Consider the following 17,003-nt stretch of genomic DNA (forward strand, 5'->3'; position numbering starts at 1 on the left):
GAGGATACACATTCAGTTCAGAAAGTGACAGCCCATACACTTGACACTTGGGGTGCGTTCGATTGACCCTATTCCGGAATAAGAATACGCGGAGTGATGATTTAAAACGGTACGTCTGGTGTTTTGAAGCAACAAGGATGATAAAGATATGTTTAAAATAGCATTTTAGCCGGTGTTTGATAATTTTAATGTGAATCTCCGTAAACACGAACGATTTCTAACTTCTATTCCATGTATTCCTATTCCGGAATGTGGTCAATCAAACGCACCCTTAATTATTATTAATTCGAACATTGAAGCAAAACATGTGATACTCAACTAACTTCACTTTTCTTGCTTAACACTATATTTTTGCAATCTTTATTTTTAGAATAAGTAAGAGGAAAGTGATCATCATTGCAGTTGTGGTGGCTGTGGTAGTGCTAGCCCTCATCATTGCGTTAGTGCTCATTTTAACCAAAGAAAAGCCAGCCCCAACTCCGCAACCTACGATAAAGCTTCCTCCGACTGGACCCCCCGGAGCTGACGGCCCGTACCAGCACGCTGTAGTTGCGTCCGATGCAGGACCATGTTCGGAAATAGGTCGGGAAATCTTAAAAAAAGGGGGGACAGCTGTGGATTCAGCTATTGCCACCCTGTTTTGCATCGGAGTTTACAATATGCATTCGGCTGGCATCGGTGGTGGGGGCTTTATGGTAGTGTACAATAAAAGTACGAATTTCGTGGAGGTGATAGATTTTCGAGAAGAGGCGCCTGGCAAGGCCAATAGAACAATGTTCGTTGGAGGCAAAATGAACTCAAGAGTCGGTGAGTTACGAAGAATTGTGTTTACTTACGTTTCCTTTTAAAAAGACCCTCCACTAAGACAAGAAAAAAACTTTAACCTCAGAACATAACAATAAACATTGTTTCCAGTTTTCCTAATGAAAGCGTTTGTATCAGCAATAAGTAAAATTCCAAAACGCCTGTTTTGGTTTTCAAATTTCCCGGGCGTCGCCATCTTGAATAATACTGACCTGTCGTGGTTGCCCTGTTGTTCAAACAATACGGCAACCACGACACGTCGCAATTATTCAAGATAGTGGCGCCCGTCCGTAAGTTCAACTTTCCGTGTAAGCGAGTTCGCGAAATGTCGCTCAGCTGGAACCTGCGTTTTTTGGCGGGAACTTGGTTGCATGGCAAGCGTACCTCATTTGACACTGCATTTTAGTGAAACTAGCAAACATTTTGAAGACATCGAAGATACAAGCAAAGTATTTTTTCAATATGTCGTACAACGGGGAAAGAAGAGAAAGCGAGCGAAAAAACAGTAAGCAGAAGACGAGTAAATTACGTCATGCTCAACGCGAAAGAGAGCGACTGAGAGCACGAGAAAATAGGCGAAATGTCAGTGATAAACAACGAGACACGTGACGACCAGAGCAAGCAGGAGCATGAGAAAACAGACTGAATCATGTTGACGAAGAATGGTGAAAGAGCAGGAAAGAGCAAAGGAAAATAGACTAATTTATAGTAAGGAGCAGGCCGGACTGTTCCTTCGGGAAGGAGACTAGTTATAAAATTATCTGAAAACAACAACATAAATCAATAATAATTGATGAGTTCCGCTTTTAGGCTTGCCTAAATTTATTATGTTATCCTGTTAAAACAGGTGCGACAGCTTCGGGAGTGCCTGGCGAAGTTAAAGGATTTCACGAAGCCTGGAAAAAGTATGGCAAAATGGCGTGGAAGGATTTGGTACAGCCTTCCATTGACATGGCCAAGAACGGATTTCCCTTCGGCTACTCGGCTCATTATGCTGCTACGCGAAAGAGTGTTAAGCCACTACTTAAAAATAATCCTGGTTTTAGGTAAGTTTTTCTTTTGAAAAGGGCTTAGTCTTTTAAGGTAATGTTAGGCTTCATCCACGCATGTGCATCAAACCTAAGCCTTTAGCTCTGAGACACTAAATCTCGGGGTTCCCGGCCCTTGCGGGGCCTCTTCTGTTTAACATTTTTATTGGCGATTTTTAGAGCCTTAAAGACATATGCGGAACGAAAACGTTTAAAAACGTTTTCGTTCCGTCTTTAAGGCTCTACGCAGACGATATTACAGGTTATTACTCTGATGCAGTTTGTTGTGAACTCTGAGCTTAGTTTATTGTCATCCTGGTTTGATCAGAATCATCTCCTTCTTAACAATGATAAGACCCAGGCACTGCCCTTGGGGACATGTTCGTATAAATACGACGTTGATCTTAACGGTATTAATGTAGGGACGCAAGAATCCATGAAAATTCTTGGGATTACACTGGATAAAATTAAATGTTAACCTTTAAGGATCATATATCAGGGCAACTGAAGAAGGCATATGCTAAATCTGCAGCGCTAAGACGCGTAAGGCGTTTTGTTCCAACCGAGGTTATGATAGTCTTTACAATTCCTGTGTTTTGCCGCACTTAGAATACTGCAGCCCCCTCTTACTGGGTGTGGGCGATATGCAAGCAAGTCGTCTTGAGGACGCTAACTTTTACATTGCTAGCGTCAATGACTCATCCTAGTAGAGTGCTCAATTTGGACATGAAAACCAAATCTATATATCTAACTGCAGACAGTGCCGTTTCAGTTTCTATATATTTCAAAGGTATTTAATGTTAGCACGTTCGTATTTTGAACGAGCTTTTTAGCTCACTAGATGCTACGTGGGTAAATAAACGGTTGTATTGATTGTATTGTTGTATTTTATCAAATAAAATAAACGCATATCAAATCGTAGGTTTGTTTTTTAGGTGAGTGGAAGGCCGGAGTACCCGGAGAACTTAGCTCTCGGAGCAGAGTAGAGAACCAACAAACTCACGTGACGCCAATTCCGCGAAACAGGAATGATTAGAGCCTAGTCTCGTGTGGAAAAAAGAAATGAAAGGAGATTTATTAGAAAAAAAGAGACCTAATGTCAAACCCTATTTATGGGTCTCAACAATAGGAATGGCTCCGCGATGCAAACGACACTACAGAAGCTTTCATTTCGTAAATTCTACCGTGGTAGTTACATAACTTGATCAAACTACTGCTGTTTTTTTTTTTTCTTTTCAGGGAACTTCTCTTTAACGAAGACGGTGAATTGAAAAAACTGGGAGAAATTTTGCACATGCCCAAATTTGCCGGAACCTTGGAGCGAATCCGTGACGACCCAGATGATTTCTATAATGGAAACTTGGCCAGGGATGTTGTGCAGGATATTCAAGATGGTGGCGGAATTTTTACAGTGCAAGACATGAGGAACTATAGAGCCAAATTTAAGCGACCAGTGGAAGGCAAAATGGGAAATTATTCATTTTTCTCTACTCCTCCGCCCGGCAGTGGAGTAGTGCTAAGTTTGATTCTCAATATCTTAAAAGGTAAACAATACAGCTGAGAACTTTTGTTGTGTTGTACGCTCGCGTTGTCGACTAAAACTCAAATTTGGCGAGTTCACGTCGTTGCTAAGCACAGTACCGCAAAAATATGTGCTGTGCTAAAATGCGTGCCGCACGTGCAGCACGATTATTTATCCTCTTTCAACCAATGATATTCTTGTTTTGTGCCGTTGTCGTTTCCAGTAGCCGTCTTCATTTCTTGAGGGCCCACAGACGTATTTTTCGCGCGTTGCTAAGGAAGTGAAATGTTACTTCCGGTGAATGACGTCATCATATCGTGAGCTGGCCAGAAAACCCACTCACTAGCACAAATCCCCGCACAAACTATTGTTTGCATCGAAGGTTTTTCCTCGCCCTTTCAACTGCGCATGCGTAAACGAACTGACTTCCGGTTTTACAAAAGGCTAAATTCCCGGCGGTCTTCAAAGGGAGAGTTTCACGTCTCTGCGCATGGGCAAACTGTCACGTCAGCCCATTTAATTCCATTGTTATTGAAACAATCGAAAGCACTGATGCAGGAAAAGGAAACAATCCCATAGTAATGGATTACTCATTGGAATTACTTTTGTAATCATTTCCTTTGTGTTATGAACCTACTGCATGCGAATAGATTACTCGTGCGTTATGGCAACTCGTGCGTAGAATAAATTTTCGACCCGTACAATAAATTCGAGATCAAAACTACCTTCGATATTTTCTGTGTAAACCCGCAGTGTCTTCCACCAAATTTGGGCCTTAGTCATTCAGTGTATTTGCTTTAATACTCTCTGTGTTTTAATTAACATCATCTGGTTCAGTAAGAAACCGTAAAATTTACAACTGCTAGCGCTAAAATTTGGACATGCGCAAAACCGTGAAACTGTACGTCCCTTTAAATTGAATTATTTTTTTATATGACACGTTTCACCCCCAAATACGGAATATAGCTAAGCATTGATTTTTTCAAATCATCTTTTTTGAAAATGTTATGGGTATTTCAGTATCGTTTATCGCTTTAAAATGAGCATTTTTCAAAATAGAAAGAAAACCATGCTTAGCTGGATGCAAAAACGAATACAAATTATCAAACCACTGATCAAAGACCCAAATTGAGTAGCACGTAGACAAATTTAGAGCTTTCTTTTATTGGTCATGTGACAATGGGCGTGGCATGATGACGTCATATTGAGGGTCATTGGTTTACAAAAGTTGAAAACTGAGCAAAATAATGCCAAATCTCTCAAATTACTTTACCATTACGTCCTCAGCAACGCACCCAAAACGCACAACAACGTGAAATCACCAATTCTTAGGTTTTGGCGACAACGTGAGCATATAACAATGAACCATTTATTTCCTATTCGTTGTCTATTTTTACTTTAAAACCGTTCGTACCCATCCAGTTACAGGATAGTTCGCTCGTATTGTACAACGTGAGCAAGACGGAATAATCAAAGCCTAGGACTGCAATGAAGTGTGATTAGCGGGGCCGGATTATTTGTTTAAAAATTACATAGCATAACACGGACTGCTTCTTGTTCTCTCCCATAATAACATGGGTGACAAACTACTCCTTTAATTTTTGCCCGAAATTTAGGGCGTTAATTTATAATTTTGCATGTGAAATTACAATGTTGCCATGGCAACTTTCCCTCTAGTGCCAAAATGGCGTCCAAGTTTGAAAATTAAGGAATAATTTGTCACCCATGATATTAATTGGTAATCACTTGTGATATACTCGTGAAATTAGGGAATAATTTCACTTGCGTTGAATCAAATAAATTATTTGAATTTGAACAAAACGCGCGAGAAATTATTCCCTAATTTCACGAGTCACTATTTGATTACCCATGCTAATTCTTTGTCGGCCAGAATCGTCGAAAAAACAGAATTTCTGCAGTACGTTTCCTAACATTCGTGTTACATTTTAGGAATTGTTCCAACTATCACGTTAGACCTTTGGAACATTTTTAACGTCACCCTAAACACAGCGGTTTCGTCAAGTGAAGATCTCAAAACTAAAGGAATTTTCAATGAATACAAACACGTTTTTTAATACATGAGTAAGAGTCTGGTCTCGCAAGGGCAATGACAGTTTAAAAGCTGTCATTGCCCTTGCAAGACCAGACTCTTATCAAGTGCAACTACACTTATGAGAAAAAGGTCAGGAAAGTAAGATTTCTTCCAGGCGACCACCATAAACAGGCACTTCAAAGAGACAGTTCCATTTTCAACCTAACAAGCACGCATGATGATTCCTTCAGGTTACAACTTCAAACCATCGGACCGTCAAGAAACTGAAAAGTCTATCCTGACGTACCACAGGATTGTGGAGGCCTTCAAATTTGCATACGCTTACAGAGCTTTGCTGGGAGACCAAGATTTTGCTAATGTCACTGAGGTAAGTCAGAGGTCTACCTAAAGACCTATTGAATGCGAGGCTTTTAAAGCCAGAGTACCCGTAGAAGTAGAGTAGAGAAGCAACAAACTCAAGCCACAAATGACGCCATGTCTGGGAATCGAACCCGGGCCACATTTGCCGGAGGCGAGGGGTCTCAGCACTGCGCCATGCCTGCCACCATCCTGCAGGTGGTTATATCTAAACTATTTGAGCTTGCAAATAGCAAATGCTTTGCTTTCTTCAAGAAAAGATCTTTTCTCACTTGCATGTGTTTGTTTCATTGTTCCTTAAGGACGTTCGCGCTAATTGTTTGTGCGCAACGTTACTGCGCAGGTAACGCGACTGTAGTATGTCACGCATTACTTCGAGCATTAGTGACGTTGAGGTTTTAAAACCATTGCAAAAACCGTGGACGATAAGTCTTGCACAGCGTTAGATCAGAGAAGATCGTGATCAGTCAAAATTGATTTAAAATATTTATGAAAGTCAAGTAGACTACTGCACGACTGATATTCGCGAGGTTTTATCAGTCTTGCACTAGTCTACTTGACTTTCACACAGATTTTTCAAGCATCAGTTAAAATAACATGGCGACAAAAACGCCGAGGAAAAAATTCCAAGCCGGCAAAAGAATGGCACATTTATTTCCGAATCATCATGAAACTTCAAAGAGAAGTGAGCGGGAGGATGGAAAAGCTCTGGAAAAGGTAGCAGATCGAGTAGACTAGTGGCTGAAAGTTTGGAAAACTCGAGGACGAACCGTTGCGTAAATTTAATGGGGCTGTTTCTTTTTAATGTTTTTATTACCCTACGAACTTAAGTTCAAAGTGAATGCATGTTTTTAAAGTTCTTTTCCTTTACTTTCGTGAAAATTGAGCAGTATTTTCGTCCTCGTCCGCTTGAATATTGCGGACCTGCGTGGAAACAATCAGCGATTGCATTTTCCAAAAAAACACACTCCAGAGGATGAGCATGACGGCAATGGAGAGATATTATACAAAACACCAACCAAATGAAGATAACCCCTACTTAAAACTTCGTTGCTATGCTCGAGAAAGGTTTTTTTTCGGTAAAAACCTTTCATCTCTTCAACGATCGATCCTCTCTTGGGTTCCAGTCCTTGCCCGACAGGTCACGCAAAAGCGTGACAAACGAACTTTTCCAAGAGCTTTGCAAAATCACATCGATTTTACTCGTTCAGATCATTGGTGACCCCTATTTTTTAAATCATGAATCACTTACTTTACTTGCTATCTACAAAATATGATGAAATGAAAAAATTCTCACCGTAAGAAGTTATCTTTTTTTAACATTTTCTTCCTCGTGCCATCGAATTCCGGTAGTGGTTGCAACGGATAGAGCTTACGAAAACGCTCGTCGAGGATGAACTCTACTGTCTACCACATCCCTAGCGGCATACAATTATCTAAAAATCTCACTCCTAAAAACCTATGCACGGAAACTTTCACTCCAACAGTTTATTTTTATGATTTTCGATGGATGAGCAGATGAGTGTACATCTCGCTATTATGACCGATTTCTCGAAATTAAGGCATTTTTCCACTGCCATTTTCTCCGAAACAAAGTCGGTGACCCCCATTTTTTTTTTCATTTTTGGAGTAAGTACTTTATGACCTAACTCTGGGCGAGAAATGATGAGAATCTCGCCGTAGGAAGATTTTGGCGCGAACGTCCTTAAAAGACCCTTGATCGCGAGGTCTGTTACATTGTTATTAGTGATAAATTCCAATACTATCTTATAGATCGTAAAAAACATGACCGATCCAGATTTTGCAGAAGCCATACGACTTAAGATTCTGGACAACACGACCTTCTCGGATTATAAACATTACGGTGATTATTATTACAACGCCAGCCAACAGGGAACCTCGCATTTGTCAGTCATCGCAGAAAACGGCGACGCTGTTTCAGCGACCACAACGATTAACCTGTTGTAAGTATAGTTGCACTAACACACTTCCAGAGGAACCAGCAGATCCACCACCTTCTGAATCATATCTTGATATAGGCACCCCCCTCTCCTCCCCCCCCCCAGGCATAGCAGAAGTTCGCTTGGCAATTGAAAACATGAAAAACGGAAAAGCCCCAGGAATTGATTTACTTCAAGCTGAGCTGTTTAAAGCGGACATTAATACCGCATCTAGGTTATTAACGGACCTCTTCTCAAAGATTTGGGAACAAGAAGTTATTCCTAATGACTGGACCAAAGGCCTTATATTCACGCTTCCAAAGAAAGGCGATCTCGGCAACTGTGATAATTGGAGGGGAATTACCCTACTCTCTGTACCAAGTAAGATATTTTGTAGGTTACTGCTTAAGCGCATTGATTTAAGCAGGTTACTGCTTAAACGCTATCGATTCGACACTCAGAGAGGAACAGGCTGGGTTTAGAAGAGGACGAGGTTGTATGGATCAGCTCTTTGCTTTACGAAATATCCTGGAACAGTCTCTCGAATGGAACACATCTCTTTGCATTAACTTTATCGAAATTGCAAAAGGCATTCGATAGCGTGGACCGAGAGAGTCTATGGAAGATCCTTCAAGCATATGGATTACCACCCAAGATTATCAACCTTATATCAAGATGTTCTACGACAACTTCGAATGTAGTATCATCCTTGGAAACACCATTACAGAAGCATTTCCAGTAAAATCGGGAGTGCGCCAGGGCTGCATACTCTCGCCTCTTCTCATCCTTGTTACTGTCGACTAGGTGATGCGCCAAGCAAGTTCCCTGCGCTCTCGTGGAATACAGTGGACTATCTTCTCTCACCTTCAAGACCTTGATTTTGCTGATGATAGTGCCATCCTTTCTTCAACACGTACCCATCTTCAGGAGAAATCAGACGATCTCAATACAACTGCCAAGTAAACGGGACTGATCATCACCAAAAAGAAATCCAAAATTATGTGTGTCAACTCTGACGCATCAAGGCCAATCAACATCGATGGAGAGCCGTTGGAACATACTGAAGAGTTCACTTATCTCGAATTGTGACCAGTACAGACAACAGTGCCCAGAAGGACATCAAGGCTAGGCTTAACAAAGCCAGGTGTGCATTTAGTAGACTTAGCAGCATCCGGAAGTCTAAGCAGTAAAGCCTTAAGACTAAAGTGCGCATCTACAACAGTAACGTTAAATCTGTGCTACTATACGGCTCTGAATGCTGGAGAATTGTCAAGAGGGACATTAATAAAGTCAATGTTTTTCACAACAGCTGTCTGCGAAGGATCTGCAACATCTTCTGACCCAACAAAATTTCCAGCAATGACCTGTACCAGAAGACTGAGTGCACAAGTGCACAAGTATGGATCTTGAAATCAAGAAACGCCGGCTTAGATGGCTGGGACGTGTCTTACGAATGTCGTCAGAGAGAATACCCAAGGTTGCCCTTAGGTCGACACCTGCAAGCAAAAGAAAAAGGGGAAGACCCAAAACCACCTGGAGGAAAACAGTGGAAACTAAACTTAGTGAGATGGGTTTGTCATGGTGAGAGGCATAGGCAATTGCTAAAACAAGACCCGGTGGAAAAGGGACATTGTTGCGGCCCTATGCCCTATTGGGGGCAATAATGATTAATATATATTGCTTTTACCAGCCATTCAAAGGCTTCGCCCACATTTATTGGTGATACAGAAACGCATTTTGGATTGACCCTTAAATTATGAATCTCTTGTGTTAACTAAAGGGATCCGATCGGTCCTACAGAACCAAGGCAGATTGCACCTTATTACAATGCGACGCGCCTTACCGTGGCCACCTAACAAAGTTTTTTAAAACTTATACGCCAATCAGGGTGTGCGAACGTGATTGACAGTCACCCCTCCTTGCAAAGTTCGCACGGTTGTAAGTTGAATACCGTTCAATGGGTTGTTTGAGTTGAGTGCTTACACGTAGTTGTCAAATGTGAACGTTTGTTAGGTGGCCACGGTAAGGCGCGTCGCACTGTAAATAGAGATTACTCCACACTGTTAGACTGTTTTCCAAACCAATAAACTGTTCTACAATGTCCCAATGATTGCAATATGTTCTTCTTTTCATATCAGTGAAAACTACCTTTCCTGCAAAAGTAAGACTTTTCCCTCTCACGGGATCTCCGAAGTAGCCAGTCACTTTTAACTTTGTGTGACGCTTGTCAGTTTCAATTTGTTTTAGATAATATTGATTTCTCTCGCCAGTTTTGGAGCAAGATATCGTTCAACCCGTACTGGCATAATATACAACAATGAAATGGACGACTTTTCAACTCCAGGTTTGTTGAACGCCTACGGCGTCCTACCATCGGAGTCTAATATGATTTACCCTGGAAAACGGCCTCAGTCTTCCACAGCGCCGGCGATATTTTTGGACGACGATGGAGTGGCCCGCTTAGTTATTGGAGCTTCTGGTGGAACCAAGATAACTACTGCCATTTCCTTGGTAAGATGTTTAGGATGTTGTAAATAGTTATTCTGATCACTGAAAACTTACTATTCGTGTCTTGTAATTGTAGCTTTATCTGAGGGCAACAAAAATTTCTGGAGCCAGCGACAGAATTCATACTGTGTCATATAATTCATAAGTCTTTTCTTCCCAATGACTGCGGAGGCCTGCATTCCTCCCAACACATCTTTAATCCCAAGATCTTTTAAAACCCTACAACTAAGCAGTCATCACACTCCAACAACCCAGCACCAACGTATTTACTCCCTCTGTGTCAAATCAGTACAGCCACTCGCCACATGCCCAACCGACTCCACCTCCTTGCCACACACCCTACATTTCGCATCTACATCCTCATTCTCAATCGTTCGCAAAGCCTGCTCCTGAGCAGCAAAAACATACCCCTCTGTTCTCTTCCCCAAATACCCAGCTCGATCTAAGCCACTGCCACAACCTCTCATCAGCCACTTCAATGACGTCCCTAATAAATTATCCACAAGAATTTTTTTGTATGCACGCCACGCACTTGGACGCCAGGAGAAAGCCATTTAGCGTTTTGAAATTAGCCTCACACAGTTTGTTAGCTTATTATCTCCTGAGTTATATAGTGCAGTTTGTTCGGAGGTCCGCGTTAACGCAAGGGTTATCAATTCAGCGGAGCAGACAAGGTTAGTTTTGCGTTTGAGCGGTTGCGCGCGCTTTCTGAAATAATAAACGTGAAAGTTAAAGACGTTTTCAAATACTTCATTTTATTACCTTTCAAGTGATATATAGTTTTCTTGGGTTTCTTTAAAAATCAACGACAACAAGAGCGATTTTTCGAAAGACACCCCTGAAGGTTGACAGTAACCTTAAGCATAGCAATTCATTCCCGGAACCAAAGACTATTTCCAAGACAAAATAACACGTCATTGTTTTCCAGCGTATGGCCTGCTTTTAAAAAAGAGCTAACCAAGGACATTTAGCTATTGTCTATTCATGTTTTGCTAGTAAACAATACACCATACAAGTCGGAGAGTTGTTAGGGCGCTTGCCTTGTGATCCGGAGATCCCTGGTTCAAGACCCGTTCTGAACACTCGTTGAATTTGATCCTGGTAGTTCAACTTCTCGGCTGCACTTGGATTCTTAACAGTTGTTGTTATTGTTCTGTTGTTTCAATGATCCTGAAAAGCCCCTATGGGGATTGGTCAAGAGGCCTTATGCATGATTACGGCGTGTGCTTAAAATTCAACACCAAGCCTCGCTTGCATAAAAATTATTTACGTCATCTGGATATGCAGTACTCTTCGCACGTGGGATTTCTTAACAAGTTTGCTCCTTTGGGATTTTGCGCATGCTAAAATATACAAGTTTGATTTTCGAATTCGGCGCTTGGGGGTAAAATTAACTAGTCAGACGTCATCACGCATGAGAGCTATTTTGCATGTATCCCCGTCCCCTTCGGCAATGCCCCAGCGACCCTTCCCCCGGTAAAAAGATAGACGTTGCATGATTTTCCCAACACTTCCCAGATGACAAACGAAACACAACAAGTTTCAAAATGTTTTTTGACCGTTCAATTCTTCTTTCAAGGTTACGATGAACTACCTTTGGTTCGGCCGAACTTTGCCACAAGCAGTGGTAGAGCCCAGGCTCCACCATCAGCTCTTGCCAATGTACATTCGCATCGATAAAGATTACCCAATCCTCTTGGCTATCCAAGGAGGATTACAGAGGCTTGGGCACGAAGTGAGGAATATCAGTGGGTATGCTGTCGTACAAGCTACAGCTAGGAACCCGGATGGCTCTCTGACGGGCAAGTCCGACCCCAGAAAAAGCGGATGGGCCGCGGGGTACTGATGAAGATTTGTGTTTTCTTTGGATATTTGGATGCCTCTGTTGATACACGCATCCTGTGTGCGCTTTTAGAAAGCTTTTCGTGTTGCAGGCTATCCAAGTGAACAGATTGCACATGGTAAAAGGGGTTATTTTTCCTTAATTGAAACAAAAGTCATTTACTCGTATTACTCATGTAACATTACAAAATGGTGCAACATTCGCTTCGCTCGCATTTTTACTTTCGACACCGTTTTATGCGTGTATTATTCTTATCTTCTCTAGGAAGAGAGTCAGCTGTACTATAAGGACTTAAGCTTCTTTAAAATCTCTTCGCTATATCTCACTATATGTGTTTGCATTATTAAGACTTAAATACTGCAGTAAAGCACAGTGACTCACAAGAGCGCAGTATGCAGTGGTTCCTCAAGAGAAAGTGTACTTTAAATGAGCCGCTTTTTTGGTTGAGTCTGGAACCCATGACCCGGAGCCTACAACTCTACTGTGTTCGTGTAACGGCGTTTTCAAAGACCGATTTATGAGACTCCCACAGGAGCCCGATGACCAATTACAAGAAATTAAGCTGACGTCATAGGGTCACAGAACCGGAACTGCCTTTGTCTTTTGACCTAATTTTCGGGAAGGGCTAGTCTAAAAATAAACCTACTTGTGAAAACGCCGTTTCACAGACGCTGTATGGAAGTTGCACGCTCCAGATGGGCTCCTGGTTGAGTATTTGAGCGAATATCTCGGAAGCAATATAAACGTAGCCCTGGAAGCGGGGCTGGCGCAGTGGTGAGGCCCTCCCAGGGGTTTTGGGGAATAATAGAACATGGCTAATTTGAACTGGAGAACAGGGGAACAATATCAAAATATTTTAGGGAAAAAGGGAACAAAAACAATTTTGACCAATTTTAGGGACCAAAAAGCTGGGAACGAGTTTGAAAGTAATGTGGGGAAACAAGGGAACACAAGCAAATATTTATAGGGAACAAGGATCCCCCCTGAGAGGGCCTTAGTGGTGAGAGCCCCCGCCTCCCGTGTTCGTTTCCCAGACTTGGCGTCACATGTAGGTTAACTTTGTTGGTTCTCTACTCTGGGGCCCATTTCTCGAAAGTCCCGAAAAGCTATTTGCGAAACTGCCAACCGCTTGTTTTAGAAAGCCGACCTTTTAACGTGTTTTCAAGGTAATAGAAAGAAAAATAACTGTGTCGTTTGACGACTTAAATCTATTCCGTTCTTGAGATACAAACGGAATTGTGACACCCGAAAATGGCCCGTAAAGTTTCGGGACTTTCGAGAAACGGGCCCCTGCTCCGAGGAGTTTTTCTCCGGGTACTCCTCCGGTTTTCCCCTCTCCCCCAAAAACCAACCTTCGATCTAATATGAGTTGATTTGATTTCAGTGCTTTGCCCCCCAGTTAGTGCCTCAGCGCTAAACGAGTTGACATTTAAATAAAGTTCATTATTATTATTATTATTATTATTATTATTATTATTATTATTATTATCAGAAACCCATAAGGGTTGAACCGTGTAACGGGCCCTTGTGTGCTGGGAAACAAGCTTCTGAATATTCAATTTGCTAAGTACCATATTTGGAACAACAAGAGCGAGGGGTTTCCAAATATGGTACTTTGCACTGAAACATTCAACCAATCAGTTCGCACTGAATATTCGGAAGCTGTGAACGCGCGTTACACGTTTCATCCCTTATGGGTTTCTGTTATTATTATTATTATTATTATTATTATTATTATTATTATTATTATTATTATTATTATTATTATTATGCAAACTGTCACCAAAAATTTATCCTGATGAAAGTTGTCGTAATTGCGTAACGATAACTTGTGCCTCTAAAAATCGACGTAACTGGCAGCGCAAACTTAACGCATTTCTAAGTTCTTTCACATAGTGTCGTTGCACGAGATTATGTAGTAACTGTAGATAGGGAAAGGACCTTTCATCAACTGCTTCCAAATATCTTCTATAGGACGTTTTCCACCAACCTCTAGAGACACCAATAACAATAGAGAAATGCACAACTTCTGGTGGACGAATAAAAGGAGCCAATGAGAGATCTTTTGTTTTCGTCCACCAACATGGCGGCGATGACGTCACGTGAAAATCTCCTATAAATTGCTGCCACTGCAGAAATGCCAGGCGCTTGAAAAGTACTTTATGTGCGAACGTTTTATAAAGGCGGGTACGTGGCTCTTTGTAGTTGACCTGGCGCTGAAATACACGCCACGAATTTAATTGAACAGTGGACTGGGCTGACCACCAACTACTTTGTCTCCAAAGCTACCGTAAGCGAATCAGACATACTCTGATGCTACTCTGGTTTGAAGAAATTTGAATCTAGCCTTTTATATGCCACATATTTGCTTGAAAAACAAGTAAATCTGATTAGCTGATGTTCTTTCAACCTGTCTTGAATATTATGGTAGTTTGGAAGACCGTCGAATGCATTTATAATTTTTTTTTTCCATTTGTTTTTTCCAAATCTGCAAGTTATTGAACAAGAAACGCAAAAAAAGAGTTCAAATATTGTGCAGCTGGTTATTCCTATCGTTAGTTATTTCTGTTATTTGTAGAGTCGCGGTATTATGCAATCACACTTTTCTCGCCACGCGCGTGTCGCAAAGACTGTAAAACTTTCGAACGTTTTTTTCCATAAATTAGTTGATTCCAGTACAAGTTAAATAGCAAATCGACTATAAACCGTTTTCACGTGCAGTATTAGACGCTGAGTCGTTTTATCAAAGGTCAGCTGAAAGGTGGCCCAAGCTCTGTGTTGTGTTTTGAATTCAGAGAGCTTGTGTGGCGAGTTTTACTCGATACTAATCAGAAGGCTTAATAAAGGAAATAAGCACTAATGTTACACTTGCTGGTCTGTTGTCTCTTTGTAATCGTTCTTTGGCAATCTAGTGCCATTCTGTCCACTATTTCGCGAGATGTCCTCGACCGAAGATCTATCCCTAAAGGAGAGAGAAGGTAGGAAATGGCTCACCAGTCGATCGGACAATGGAACCGAAAAATTGAGCCAAAAAATGTAGCCAAAATCCTTCAATCCCCCTGAAACTCGGCGAGAGACACGTTCGAAGATTGTATCAAACATCTATTCAAGGGAATAGTATCGCTATCCACACGAAGGAAAATTTGTGCTTATTTCTTTTATTAAGCCCTCTGATTTGAATCGACTAAAACTTGCCATACAAGCTCTCTAAATACAAAACACAACACAGAGCTTGGGGTCCTGTGGTTTTACTCGTTCTTTGTAAACTTGGCAGCCATCTTACGGGCTAATAAAAAATACAGAAAACTGGTGAAGATACGGCACGCTCGAACACCTTGTAATACATATTCCATTTATTACCTAACGTGTAAAGAGATAACATTTGTCTGAACATGATAGTACTTAAAGCTGACGGAAACAAATTACAAAAGACCTTCGGAGGCAGCGTGGTCGAGTGGTTAGGGCGTTGGGTTTGCATGCGGCTGCTCCCGGTTCAAATCTAACCTCTGGTTAGGATTTATTTCCGGTTGTCCCGGATTCAACCCTACCACGCTTTGTAAATAGCCAACTGGTTGCCTCCTTCCAGTTGGGGTTCTTAATAATGTTTCTGTTAACTTTGAATTGTTTCTTTCACATTGTTAAAAGTGGGGTGCCTGTAAACTAGCTTGATAGCTAAGTGCACTTCCACTATAAACAATTTACGTTTTTACAAAAGCATTTACATTGGTGTATTTCAGCGGAGCTCCTGCGGCTCGATAGGCCGCCGAGCGGGAGCACCATACTCATCGGAAACCATGAATTGGTTTTCTCGTGGTAATCATGGCTAGCGGGATTGCTATCCAAATAATAATAATAATAATAATAATAATAATAAAATATAGATTTAACCAAGCCCAAAAGCGGAGCTCCCGGGTTATTTACTCTCGGGTTTCACATGACGTCACGGCCGCCATGTTGGTGTCCCCAAACAAAGAAACGGCAGCCATGTTGGTGTCCCGACCCAATCCTCCGGGAATTGAACTCTTTTGTTATGCAAACATTTTCTTTTTTTCATGTTGAAAAACAAGGCGGTTGATCACGTGAGTGAAACCCAAGAATTCTTACAATAAGTTAACCTAGCTGGAGCCTGCTATCCAATCAAAGCCAGTACCGGGTCAACGGTCAATTTAAAAAACAGCTGACCTCGGTGAACTCTAAATCAATCTCGTACCCAGAGTCCTTGGGCTTTTTGGTCAGCGGGTGAGCGCCCGGAGAGACTCTGGGATAATGGAAAAAACGTGGTGTTCCGGTCCTATTGCGCATGCCCGAGTTTAACCGAAAACAGAAAATAGTACACAGTAGGAAATAAAAGGCGGGTTAAAAGTGTTCGAGAAACGAAAACTTTAGTCTTACACACCATAAAAGAAACTGGAGAAACGAACATTGCCTTGCTGTAAGGCGCGAGCGAAGATGAAACTTCTGACGCTTTCGGTAAGTGTGCATTCCATCGTGCAGATTACCATCGTGCAAGCAACGCAATCGACAAATTTGTGTGGAAATGATACCAATGTCCTCTTTTACCTCTACTACTACAATTTTGCGTTTCCGTTATTCTGAATGGCTTCGAAGAGACGACCTTCCACGGATTCCTCTCTAAAAGAGATTGATGTAATGCTTTCCCACGGTACTTTTGCAACAGCAACAGTAAGCAGCTTACAGCAGCGTCGGAGAATTCCCGTGCTATAAACGGGTGCTGTTTGTTAGTCGAAACTACCAGACATAATTCAAACCTAGAGTGGATTAGATCTAATAATCTATATCTGCGTCGTCAAAGACTCACCAGTTTAAGAATGCAATGTGTGTGAACGTGGCTGAATTAAATATGCAGCACGGGAGTTTCGGGCTCTCAGACTTTTAAATTGGTGTTTTGCATATATAATAAGCTTCATGTATTATTCCACTATTACGC

The 17,003-nt window shown here is 41.6% G+C and overlaps 1 protein-coding gene across 1 annotated transcript in view; it reads left to right on the plus strand.

Moving 5' to 3' along the window:
• LOC138045577 (glutathione hydrolase 1 proenzyme-like) overlaps window positions 1-12,440 on the plus strand; it is a 29,206-nt gene extending 16,766 nt beyond the window's left edge. Inside the window, exons 2-8 of the mRNA XM_068892125.1 lie at window positions 371-807; window positions 1,652-1,850; window positions 3,072-3,376; window positions 5,638-5,774; window positions 7,538-7,728; window positions 9,975-10,215; window positions 11,792-12,440. Coding sequence (XP_068748226.1) covers window positions 371-807; window positions 1,652-1,850; window positions 3,072-3,376; window positions 5,638-5,774; window positions 7,538-7,728; window positions 9,975-10,215; window positions 11,792-12,058 — 1,777 coding nt within the window. The 3' untranslated portion in view covers window positions 12,059-12,440. The remainder of the gene's footprint in view (window positions 1-370; window positions 808-1,651; window positions 1,851-3,071; window positions 3,377-5,637; window positions 5,775-7,537; window positions 7,729-9,974; window positions 10,216-11,791) is intronic.
• The last annotated feature ends 4,563 nt before the right edge of the window (window positions 12,441-17,003 follow it).

The sequence above is a fragment of the Montipora capricornis genome, chromosome 4 (assembly GCF_036669925.1).
Source record: "Montipora capricornis isolate CH-2021 chromosome 4, ASM3666992v2, whole genome shotgun sequence".
NCBI classification, from domain to species: domain Eukaryota; kingdom Metazoa; phylum Cnidaria; class Anthozoa; order Scleractinia; family Acroporidae; genus Montipora; species Montipora capricornis.